This window comes from Centropristis striata, chromosome 10 (assembly GCF_030273125.1).
Source record: "Centropristis striata isolate RG_2023a ecotype Rhode Island chromosome 10, C.striata_1.0, whole genome shotgun sequence".
In the NCBI taxonomy this organism is placed as follows: domain Eukaryota; kingdom Metazoa; phylum Chordata; class Actinopteri; order Perciformes; family Serranidae; genus Centropristis; species Centropristis striata.
The window spans coordinates 19,837,204-19,850,581 of record NC_081526.1 but is presented as its reverse complement, the minus strand read 5'-3'; the positions used below and the strand labels follow the sequence as shown (position 1 = coordinate 19,850,581).

At 38.8% G+C, this 13,378-nt stretch overlaps 1 protein-coding gene across 1 annotated transcript in view; it reads right to left on the bottom strand.

Annotated features, from left to right (window-relative positions):
• wars2 (tryptophanyl tRNA synthetase 2, mitochondrial) overlaps window positions 1-12,386 on the bottom strand; it is a 28,834-nt gene extending 16,448 nt beyond the window's left edge. The window contains exon 1 of the mRNA XM_059343547.1: window positions 12,274-12,386. Within this exon, the coding sequence (XP_059199530.1) occupies window positions 12,274-12,378 (105 nt within the window). The 5' untranslated portion in view covers window positions 12,379-12,386. The remainder of the gene's footprint in view (window positions 1-12,273) is intronic.
• Between the last annotated feature and the right edge of the window lie 992 nt (window positions 12,387-13,378).

Below are 13,378 nucleotides of genomic sequence, written 5' to 3'. Positions count from 1 at the left end.
ACTGGGTGCTTATGTCATTACCGACGGGGTAATTGCACTGGAGTGCCATTGATGCTGAGAGCCTCTTAAGAGGTGTCAGGATTGATTTGGGTGTGGACGGGGCCCCGAGTCTGGCTCATGTGTGTTCTCACCTCGAGCTGACACGCCAAACGCATGTTCCCCCTCTGCTCTGACCCCCAGGGGAAGCCATTAGCCATGCAGACATGGTAATGGTGTCATTTGAGCCAATCGAGTGTCAAATGAGAGTCAACGCCACAGCTAACTAGCCACTGGGCACATCGCGATATCACGCAAAACGCTACTTCAGCAGACACCTCTGTGTTACTGTTGATCAGAGGAAAGTCTCTCCGAACATTCGCCTCTATAGCTGCTGGAAGTGAAAGTAGGTTACATAAAGAAGTAAATCAACGACTGCACGATGACAGAAGAGACAGCAAATGTTGTAAAGCAATTCATGTTTGTAATGAATACTGAGCTGCAAAGCCAACAGTAATAAAATACTATCATCAAGCATGCTTTGGCTGTGGGCCATATTAAACCTGGTAAAGTGAATTCAACATTCTGATACGTGTTAAGAGTTTGATTTCATATGTTGGAGGAGTGGCTAGGAGCAGCCTAAATGACACTAAAAAAACACCTTGGAAGACCTGAAACCATCAGAAAATAAGGGACTCAAATTTGGCTACATTTCCTTACAAAAAAGATCACTGGAAATTATGAGTACATTTATTTTACTTCTATCTTCATTGTTTTCCTTTTTAATATTTATTGCTCCCTGCACCAAGTAGCATCTTGCATCAAGAGCTTTGTGTTTAAGCTTTTTAAATTAAGTTGAGTTGACATTGGTTGTGATTGAAATTAAATAACATGCTATAAAGTACACTAAAACAATATGTGGAATAAAGACTTTTAGAATAAAGACAGCATCCATGGCACATGTTTTTGATGATTTTAACAGCCGAAGTACTCCTGCAGACTCAAGAGCTTCACAATTATCGCTGTCAGAGACAACAGAGCTGGTAGAGCTGAAGTTGCACAGGTTTTAATGGTTACGCATGTCCAACCAGTGAGGAGGCTCTCACAAAGTGACGTGGTAATCACGGCTAAGTGCGCCCAAAAGGATTCATATGGTTTATTTACACAAAAATTTGTTGAATACTAGTACACACATTCAGTATGTAATACACAATTTGCGATATCGGACCCGGCGATTGTTCCCTGTTGGAATATTCCAAGATCTGATTAACCGTTTAACCAGATAATGGCTCTAGATGGGAAGTTATTTAAGTTCCTCATGTGGCAGGCATGCATGCCTATACCAACTTTCATAGCAACACAGCAGATTGTAATCGAGACATTTCCCTCAAATACAAATATGCCAACCTCCCGGTGTAAAAAGCTGAAGTCAGGGGCTGACCAAAGTCAGGAGGATTTATCATCTGGGAATCATGAATGTCTGTACCAAATTTCATGGCAATACATACGAAAGTAGATGAGATATTTCAAAGCCAAAAGGGTTCATTCTTCTGACGTTAATAAAAAGTTTGGAAGCCTTGGACTAAATTACAGTAAATTAAAAGCAAGCAGTGGTGGGCAGCGTCATCTGCCGTCATCTATTGTCTCCTCACTTCCCTCTTTCCACGTCTTTCTCACAGTCGATGGACGCCTGTTGATGACACATAGCAGACGCTGGTAACGCTGGTTGTTTTTTCCTCATATTTTACTCTGACAGGCACAACACTGTTGTATTACATCGTAGCTAAAGTGACGAAAGCTTTCTCCATCCACGTCTGCCATATGCTGAAGGCATTACGCACCATGTGTGTGTTACATTAACGCCAACAGCTAGAAGGTTACATACACTAAAAGGCCATGTTTTCACACCTTTCCGGGAATATGTGTTCATTTGTCTGTGTGTGTATGTGTGTGGTAATCTCCACAGGGACAGAGGTCGTGTGCAAACACAGGAGTATGTCCGCACGTGTCCTAGTCTTTCGCCTACATCAACATCAGTTAAGTTGTGAAGGTGTCCGTTCATGTGAATCTGACAGCTCACATCAAAGTTCAAAAAAAGAAGCACATCAAACAAGCAGAAACAGGACCAGCTGCAGTATTATATGGAAAGCAATAGTCAACAGATTCACTTCATTTGAGAACAAATAGACTGTCTTCTTCTTTTGGAGTAATTGCCGACTTTCCAACAATTCCAGAGAAAATCTAGTTCCAAGATTCCATGGAAACGACACATCCCTTTTCTCTCGCAAGTCTTCCAGAGTCCTGGAACCACTTAATTGTGGGAACTGAACGACAACTGTTGGACTCATCCTTTTAGTGAGCGCAACATGCATACTGAAGACTGTATAACGATGACAAATCGTACTGGGACCAGATGTATAAAACACAGTTTGGTCTTGAATCATACAAAGTCTTTTTACCAGATTTATAAAGCCATGGCCAGTTAAACCGGGCAGAAATATCATTAATCTTTCTTGGTGGCAAAAATGTACATCTTCTACGTTCATACTGAACAGTTAAAAAAAATATGGACCTGCATTTGTTGCACCTTCAAGTAGAATAATTGAAATTGCTAGGGAACTGCAAATGATACACACTCAGACAAAAAGAAAAGAAAAATAGCCCAAAAAATAACAATGCATATTAGATTGCATCTCATCACATTTCTGTATTTCCAATGACAGCATCACACTGTATGCAAGTATCTATGTGGGTCTGCAAGCAAGCTTTTTTCTATTTTAATTACTAAATGCAGGGTTTTTAGTCATATTAACCTTGCGCATCTGGCTCCTAAACATATGTTGTTGCTGTTTTTCTTTGTTTCAATCATTCAGTATTTGATGTTTTTGCTCACTGGAGCCAAATCATCCAGTTGGTTTCACTTTAATGGCTGCATTTAAGGTATTACCAAAACATGCTATGAGAGGGGACAGCTTTAAAAACAGACCTGAGATAAACATTTTACCATTACTGTACATCTGTCTATTTTAGTCAAGCAGCAACCTATGAGTCTGAAAGGTAAAGCCAATGTGGAAATGCCTTAAACCTGCATTTTTTCTATCAACCAGTGGGGGGCGATTCCAATGGCTACAAAAGAAGTCCAATTATATGAACTTCAATGAGAAAATTAGGGTCCCATTTAGAGTAAAATAAATAAAGCAGGGTATGATTTAGGGCGAAGCTACTGCTTTGGTCCTAGAAAGTGTGTTTTTTGTTTTAAAAAGTTAACTGTAACATTTTCGTTAAAAATGTCTGGCATTCAGTTGTACTAAAAGACCCTCCAAGGACTGGACTGTTTGGCTTGAATTATAGATAAAACTTGCTAACCAAGCTAACATAGCATCATTGCATCCTCCTGGCTGCCTGATCTGCCTGCACATGTGCTAGTTAAATTGCCAATAGCCCAAATTGCCAAAAAAAGAGGCTTCAAAATTATGTCACAGTGGCTATGTCCAATTTTTAAAAATACAGATTATGATTTAAACTGCTGAAATATTTCATGTCTTAGATTCTAATACATTTTTACTAGCAAGAAAGTGTTTCTTTTTACATACTTTTGTATCTGCACTGTTCGAGGGAGCCTGAGAACTAAGAATGTAGCTTCCAACGACTGCTTCATTGTAACTGTTGTGCGTATGAATATAAAGAACTTGAGATTGGCCAATATTATTATTGAGCAGTTGTGGCTTCCAGCATGTCCAGGCCTACAGTCTCACTCCACTCAATGTTATTAATCACAGCCGTGGTTTTGGTTGAGCTCTGACTTGCAAAAACAGTAGATTTCTCTTCTCAGATCTGTTCTGGGCTGCTTTTCAGGGCTCATACATCATATCAGAGCCTGGGAGTCCCGGAGTGGCCCACTGACATCTCTCTCACCAAGGGGCTGATGAGCAGCGCCGACGGTCACCACCATTTTACCGCGCCAATTTCAACACATCTCAGAAACCACCTCTGGGGGGGGACGCTGCCTGCCCTGCTGTGAATTACCATCAGCTCTTTGTAGGCCAGGTAAGAGCTGCAGATCCGACTGTGGCTGCGCCGAGATGGGTCGACGGATGGAGGATTTTCGCAGCTCTCCCGCTGGGTGTTCAACACACAGGGTCCAGTGTTCTTCTCATGTCCTGAATGCCCAACGCACCCCATTAACACCAGCACCATGCTGAAATGCACCTTAACACACTGTCCCCCTATCTTTCTTCATCTCTGTCTTTCCTTCACTTTGGGACCTGTTAACGCTGCCGACCAACAGAGCTGCACTTCAATGAGGTATCAAATAGGAAATGGGGTTTAGTGTATTACCCCCCCTTTATCCTTAAAAGCATATGTGCGTGTGTGTGCGTTTAGCCAAAGTGGGAACACACCACAGCTTGAAACAAAGTGCATATGACCACAAAGAAAACATACACACATAAAATGTGTATAAACATGCAGAGGCAACAAAATGAAGAATGGAGTGGTGGATAGAGCAGGAGAAAGAAAATGAAACAAGAAAATGACGGAGGAGGCAATGTGGTAAAAAAATAAATAAGAATAAACGTGTGACTAAAGCCCAGTCAAGACTTTTTTTTCCATTTTTCCTCCCAGTGACTGCGTTGGAGGGGGAGCAGAGGGGAAGGTCCAAAAGGAGCGTTTGATTAAATCTGCGGTTGACGTGTGGGACAGGTGAGATTGATGAGGTTCCTCTGAGTTTCACACTGTGCGGAGAGCGGGGGTACAGGAACAGAACACTGCAGTGTGGCGGGCCAGGGCTCGGGGCCTGCTCGCGCCGTGGGGTCCCTCAGCTGATTAATGGGACTGGAGGCCCTTCAAAAACAGCACTCCCCGCAGACAGGGCCCGACGGAGCTCCAAAAATAACCAGGCAGGGGAGGCAGCCCCGGCCTCCAGCCCTAACAGGCTGCAGCTTCTGCAGGAACCAGACTTCAATATGGCCTGGGGGGAGATAACCAGGAGGGGTAATGCCTACTCAAGACAGGAAGCTCTAATGACTTTTCTAGTTTATAGGAAGTGACAAACACTGACAACTGATATTCGTATGAACTACAGTGCCATATTACCTTCTGATGTAATTGTTCACAACAAGGAAAGAATGTGCAAAACATTAAACCAAAAGAAATATAAAGGTTACACAATGTGTAAAACATCTTGCTGAAACTGATTTACAAACTAGTTCTGAGTATTTTGAGGACTCACCATCCATGTTGGCTTAAAAGTTGAAGTGCTACAGTTCTATAACAAATTATTATTATTATTATTATTTAAAAGGATAGTTCCAGTCCTTCATTAAGACTGGTTGTGTTGTGTTCAAAACTGTTGCAAAATACTCAGCAAAACATACACCTTTGACCACATCATATAAGTGTGACTGCACCAAACAAAATGAGGTCAGCGGTCAGAAGTATGCAACACTGTTATTCACTTAGTGCACAAAAAAAACAACACAATGATGCTAGTAAAAGAAACAAAGATTACGCCTACAAAGACTTATGTTTGAGCAGCAAGGGAATCCGCTGGGTTCTTTTGCTTCTTTGGAGAAATACCTTGCTGCACAATTCGTCAGCCTTCATCTCCATCCAAGGCAGGCAAATTGCACTAATGATTTATGGCAAGTTAACTTATTTATGGTAACGCTAACTGTGCATCCATTTTTTCTTGTGAATGTTGCCACAGACATCAACTTTATATACTTTATAATACTGCAAATGCAGCAATTTTCATCAGTGGCTTATCGATACCATTGGGTGCAACATAATGTATTTTATTTCAATGTAAAACTTCAGGATTATTATTTTAATGTAAACGGTTGGAGCAAGTACTAATTTTCACAGCGAAGGCTATTTTATCAAAATACTATGAAGTTGGTGATGAGACTTCACATTGCCGTTTGCTTGAAGTGCCAGGAATACAATTCAGGACATAAAGTTTGTGTAAAAGATTCAACAAAAGATTCCTCAAAAAGACTGAGCAGTAGTGACAGAACCAACTGTTTAAACTCAAATATCATAGCAGAAATTATTTTATCCTCTATATGCGTCTATATTGTTTGACTGGACCAGATGCTGTTGCATTGAATGGCAGCAAAACTCAAACAAGATCAACTTCTTTGCAGACGACACCGTTTTTTTTTTTTTTTAATGTCTAAGCCCTATATCCTGCGCCACCTGCTTTGCCAACAAAAATACAAAATAGACAGTATTAACAGGTTATAAATCAGTCCTGATAAACAATTGTGAGCTTAAAACCAGTATCATGGACTGAAACTGTACTGTAAGTTAAGGTAAAACTACTACAATATGTCTACAATCACATGTAAAGCAGCTCTGTGCAGCTGGAAAATCCGGGACAAACTTAGTTCATGTGTGCCTTTTTTGTTAAATAAACATATCCATGCCAGAGCTACTTGTTTCCTCCCAAATAGTTTCAAATAGTTTCATTAAACCACTTCCTCCTCCTTCTGTGTAGACAATGTATATGGTTAATTTTATTTCACTTTCAGGAAACAAATGACTGACAGGAGGGCTAATAATACCCAAAAAACACATAAAAGTCACAACACAGCAGAAAATAAACGGCACACACTTCATAAATTTATCAATATGTAATTATGGTACAGCACCCGTGGCAAACCTCGACCTGCAGCTCCTCTCTAAAGAGTCCAGCCATTTCCTCAGTCAGAAGTCCTGAGTGCAGCTCGAAAGGCTTGACACCAGATACTTAGTACGTTTTAATTAAACGTGTCAGACACTTCCAAGACCTGGCTCAGACTGAAACACAGGAAAACTAGCAAGATTCCCCAGCCACCACAATGATCGCACAGCTACAGGCTGATTCTATAATTCCACTTGGCTAGATATGACTTTTTCTTTTAAGAAATATGTTGACATATGGGATACATTTTAAGGAATGGGTATTGTGCAGAGCGTCTGAGTGCCCGGGCTGCAGAATGACTACGACAGACCTAATTACACAGAGGGGACTGCTGAGAATTAGCGGGCTTTTCTGACAGTTGAAAATAAATAGGGCAGTTAATGAACATCCTCAAAGGGGAGGCCATGTTTCCTCGCTCCCACCGGCCTCTCCCATGCGGCGCGGGAGCAGCTCTAATGGTTTTAGCTGACACCTAAGTAAGTGAATTTGGAGCCGAGGAGAACGGAGAGGCAAATTAGAAGTCACTTCCTCTTTCCTGCAGCCCGGGGCTGACATGACTGATATCAGTCAATAACTGGACCACAGGCGAGGGACGGCTGGATGGGGAAGCCTGTGTTTCCAGCCGACAGGAGGCTGGAGGTTGGTGTGAAGTGGTCAGGCTGTAGTGAGTACACACCTTTCAATTCAATGAAAACAAGACAAAAGCTAAACTGGGGTTCAATTAATCAATGCAGCATCTCAAACAATAATAAGGAGTAAGGAATTTGTAGGTGATTAAATATTAGGTCAAGAGGCCATGGATGTAGTTTTTACTTTGTCTGCACGGTCTAGATGCAAGACTTTTTGAGAACAAATTATAGTGAAGAACAAAATACTCCAGCTAAACCTCCTGCTAACGGAGAGGAACAGACATCTCTACATCTGCAGGAAATTCATTTATATGTCGAGACATTCCCAGTTGATATGAATGTGACTCTTTATAGGATGTTAGCATGCTTCGTTTGTTATTTTAAGCTTCAGGTTGTAAGTTTGGAATTTAAAGATTATTTAAAGACTTGGCTCCGGTATCTTGTGATGGATTACTATTTCTGATACTTCATAAACTTAATGGCAATTTAGAATTACTCCTCCATAAAGATGGGGAAATCACATGAGAAGAATAAATACATTAATAAAGAATGGATCCTACATTTCCCATATTGCAACTCAATGCATTCAAAGGGTAGGGTAAGCGGGATTTGTTTTTAGTAAGTTATTATTAGAAATATTAGTTTACAGCATTTTGCATATAGAAACACTGTGACAACATTTCCACTGATAGATATTGAGCATTTCTGTGTGTACGACTGATTTCATGAGCCACAAAAGAGGCAGACAGCTGTTCATGCACAGATGCCAAAAACCTTGGATTTAATGGTTAATGATTTTTGCTTGACTATCAGAATCAGCACTCTGACTTCAGGTGGCATTCTAGTTGAAATTTCAGACTGGAATGTCAGAAATTTAGACTTCCCAGTTCAAATGGGAAACACCATCACACATTCCCTACTCCAGAGTCACAAAACACATTAATATAAAGGCTGAGTAGCACTTGTTGACACAGGAACTTGAGATCTAAAGTATGCGAAAAACTTTTTTTAGATATGCTAATCAACAATGCTAATAACTCTGTACTCCAAAACATTCACCTGTGATGTCTCTCCCTATGAAAAAAATATATAATCTGCTGTGAAAACACTGTCCTGTCACCCAGTCAGGACTGCAAAAAAATTGCTGACAACACTAAAATACAACAGGTTATCTCACAGATTTTAGCTACTATTAGCAAACATTAACAACAAATTTTAATCATGAGGTTTTAAAAATCAAACCACAACTGTCTCACAAACATTTCTCTCAAGATTCAAAGCATCTGAACAAAGGTCCACTTCACCTTATGTCCCTCCGCTGAGGTTTGGTGACTTTTTAAAACACTTTTTCCAGCTCCGCAAAACCTTGTCTTGTTTGACGCACATCACACCTCAGGGCTTTGTGAGCACGCTTGTGTTTTGCACTCAGCCGTTCACATTTGGAGAGAATTAAAACAAATGAAAACCAACACTTCATTTCTGATGTTATTGCTGGTAATGAAGCACTGCTGTGATGCTTTTTGAGTCCCCTCACTTCCACCCCCTTCCTCCCCTCTCGTCACACACCTCTCTGGCCCTCTCCAGAGACTCTGCCCTAACAAAATACAGACGGGACGGCGGTGAACGTGCAGTACTGTATTACAGCTCGTACATCAACCAGTAACAGGGCTTTAGGCAGATGGTTGAGGTTTTTAACTGCACAGTAATGCAAGAACAGCTCAATAATTAGCATGGTTGTTGTATTGAAACACACTGGTTATTCTTACATGTGCCAGGGGACTCGTTGTTTGCCTTAACACCCCATTTGCTTCTTGTAGGCAGCCGTGCAATGATAGGAAACTCTCAGCTGAGTTATAGGCCTGCTTAAAAAAGTAAAAAAAGGTACACTCAAGCAGTGCTACTGAGGATATGATGTCACACGCCAGACCAGGAGAGGAAATTTCGACGAATAAACTCAAGATAGACGAAAAAATGGCATTGAGTCACAAATAAAAGCTGCTACAGAAAATAATAAATGATTAATGAAGGACTGTTAGGTAAATGCCTAAAACATAATAATCCAAAATGGTGTAATTTAATTTAGAAGCCAATTTAACGCAGGAGCCACAAAGTCATAAAAAGGTCCTTTTAACAAATAATAATAATATTGTGGTTTTCAGTTGTGAAAACTGTGAAATTACTCCGCAAGTACAAGTACCTCAAAATTGTACTTAAGTACAGTATTTAGGTACATTCCACCACATGTGATTTTGTAAAATCTAATAAAAAATAATCAAATATATCACATTTAATTCACGTGGTGAAAAGTTGTTAATATTGTTATGGAGCCACAGTTCTCTTCAACTTATTAAGTTCAACTTCATCTTGTGATTTCCTCCACTTCCCAGAATGCTTTTCCCCAGGGGTTGGGCTGTAACCCTGTTGGCTTTCATCTGGACTCCAGGAAGGAAAGAAAAAAAAAACTTCTACACTCTTTGATTCTGAGCAACGGACACCAAAGCGGACAGACAGTGTTTTAGGTCTCTGCTGTCCAACTAAAAGCAGCTGCTTTAAATACCAAAACCTGCAACAATCCAGCCAGTTTTCTCTACATGTGTTACAGTAACAGTCTGAAGAGTCTGTTACACTTTAAAGCAGTGGATTAAAGATAAAAAATATACAACTTTTTTCACTGCAAGAAGTGCTGCACTCTGGGCTCTCTGCCTGGAAAAAATGGAAAAGATGATTGAGTTCTTGCACTCAGCTGCTGTTGGTCGACTTAATGGAATAAAAAGCAAAAAAGGTGAATAATGTTCATTCCAACCCCAGTTGGGTACAGGTGCAGGAGGAAAAAAAGGAAACGAAAAGGCCATTATATCCCAAAGACTTTGTAAAACATGGACACAGTCAGACCGACTTTATATGCACTATGCCTTAAGCTACAGGAGTTTTGGGTGACAATAAATTCATTATGTTCAAGGATTTGAAAACCCACATAGTGCACAGCATCTGTGGTCTCCTTTGTGAGAAGAAGCATTGAGACAGAGGAGAAACAATCCATCACTCTCCATTGACTGTGTATCAAATGAAGGTGCCTTCTTGTCAAATCCATCTGTTAGCAGGGCAGTCTAAAGGTTAGACCCTACGGCTTGGAATAGGAGGGTCCCAGGAACTCAACTTTATTTGTAAAGCACTTTAAAAATGTGCTGTACATGAAGAAACAAAACAAGAACAATAAAAAAATAAAACAGGAACAAACACTTAAATAGTTTCATTGCTTTAAAAACTTTTTTTAAAAACAAATAAAAGCAAACCATGAAACACTAAAACAACAGCAGAGTCTCGTGCGTGGTTGAAAGCCAAAGAATAAAAATAGGTTTTAAGATGAGTTTTTTAAAACTCCAGGAACGATAGGTGAAGAACTGAAGTGCCCTTGAGGCACCTAATCCCCCACACAGCTGCCTGCGTGCAGAAATGTGCTGCCCACTGCTCTTAAGCACAGTGTGTGAAAAGGATGGGTTAAATGCAGAGGTTGAATTTCCCCATTGTGGGACTAATAAGGGAATATTAAACTTAGTGAACAACAAAAAAATGTCTAAAAGCTGCTGCAGGTGAAATGCACTGCCATATCGTGATAAATTTTAATATGTGATAGCTTTCAATAAGTGCACTGGAGTTTAATGAAGGTTTAATACTGGAGTTTGAGATTAGATTACATATCTGTGTTGTCATTGTGCAAGAGCAACAAAATTGAGTTTGCAACTCACGTCCACTGTGCACTACAATAGACATGCAAACAACAAGATGAGGTCAACGTAGCCTAACTCTAAAAACTATTTAAAACCTTCTAAAGGGATCAATCAAATAAAATAAAAAGATGGGATCTGTTATGTAAACAGAGGTACAGCTTTATGTGCAACTGTGCACAGCAGCATGAGATAGATGGTATAAATAATGTAAAAACGGCAGTCTGGAGTGCAGACAGACAACTATGAGGTACATAAAAGGGCATAATGTTTCATGTCGTTATGGGGTGCAGTGCAGCACATATAGTCCATGTTTGGAGAGGTGGGGACAGTTGGGGGCGGTCAGTCAGTTATGGGAAACATTTAGCTGACTGATTCAACATTGTGATATTTCTGTCAAAATCACTTTCTTCTTTGTGTCATTTAAAACATCTCCATGAATAAAGCGTTTGGAATAACTAGATCCTGATAAGAAAAAACATAAAATTTTGCTCCAAAGTGACATTTTGAAGCCATGATTGATTCTGCTGAGATGAACGGTCACGTGACAAATATTCACTGAAAATCTGTTTACACAGAGCTGAGAGGAGAGGATGGGAAAATGCAAATAGTTCAATATGTATGCATGTGGAGACACATTTTTTTCTTTGACACTTGTAGGCACTAGGGGGTGTGTGTATATATATATATATATATATATATATATATATATATATATATATATGTGTGTGTGTGTGTGTGTGTGTGTGTGTGTCATTTCAATCCAATTTTTAAAAATAATTTATCAGAGAAATTCAGCTACTGTTTAATTAATTTAATTCTTTCTGTGATTAAGGTCATTATAATTTTGTTATTCTGCACAAAATACATTTTAGTAGTTCCCACTTCTAGCCATAATTGTGCTGATTCCATAGAGCTGCAGACATTTTTAATTTTTTTTTAGAGATTTATATATTGTAGTGAAATACAAGGCTACAGTGAGTAAAATGTGGGGGGAAAGAGCAGAAACGCCCTGAAGGTAAAACAGTCAAAGCAATCACTATCAGGAGACAAACACCGAGAGAACGAGTTTAAATGAATCCACATTCCCGCCTTCAATTATTAACATTAATTCCTAACAGGGAAAAACGGAATTAAATCAGTCTGAATGTGTAAACAGAGGACACAGAGTTTAGCGCTTTAGTCTGTGTGTGAATATTAAGTCACAAACTGCACCTGAGACACAGAAAGTCTCCGTTAACAAAATATCTTCACATACCTTGTGCCCCGTTGATGCAGCAGAGCATAGACATTTTTTAGGAGAATTAAACTTCTGAATGAATCTGAAGAGATGTTTGATGTTAGTCCGCACGGGCAGCGCCATCTTGAACCATGACATCACACTACGGTGGCTTTGAAAGGACAAAAGCGAGAAATGCGATTAAGAAATTTTAAGGCGGGACGCAGCGGATGAATGGTGTTTAACTAACATATATCAACATAACATGTCTACATGTCTACAGTTGGTTACTTGCATTAGGACTGTTATTTCTTGCATTACACGTTTTAAGAAATGTTTTTTTAATATACAAATGAGCATGTCTAATATATATAATATGTATATATACCGGTACAGTATATATATATATATATATATATATATATATATATATATATATATATATATATATATATATATATATATATATATATATATATATATGTATATATATATATATATATATATATATATATATATATATATATATATTTATGTATATATATATATGTATGTGTGTGTGTGTGTGTGTGTGTGTGTGTATGTATGTATGTATGTAATATGTGCTCATTTCAATTAATTTTTCAGAACTGAAATCTAAAAATATTTGAACTGATATCTAAAATATTTGATAAAGTTATATATTTATTGTAAAATTCCATATATTTTGTAAGGCACTACAGGTGGATAAGGTAAAACTTTTAACTAATAAATATCACCATGAAACTTCCCCAGTTAATTACTTACATTAAGAAAAATATATTTTTTTGTATTTGTATTCAATTGTGTTGAATATACAAATGATGCATTATTCTGACGCAGAATTTAGAATTTAGGCGAAATCTCAGAAGCTAGTGTAGCAAAATAAACGTGTATAAGTGTGTATTTTTAATGTAGCCTTGAGGCAAAGACACACTTGTCTCTTTTAAGATTTGGGGTTATTGTGCTTCTATATTATATTATAAAAAGTACAATATTTGCCTCCAAAACAAAGATAAAAGAACATCAAAATTGTACAGTACTTCAGTAAACATTCTCACTACTTAGCAGCAATAAAATGGAGACAGTTAAGTTTACACTGTGAGGGCATAAAATAAGAATTTTG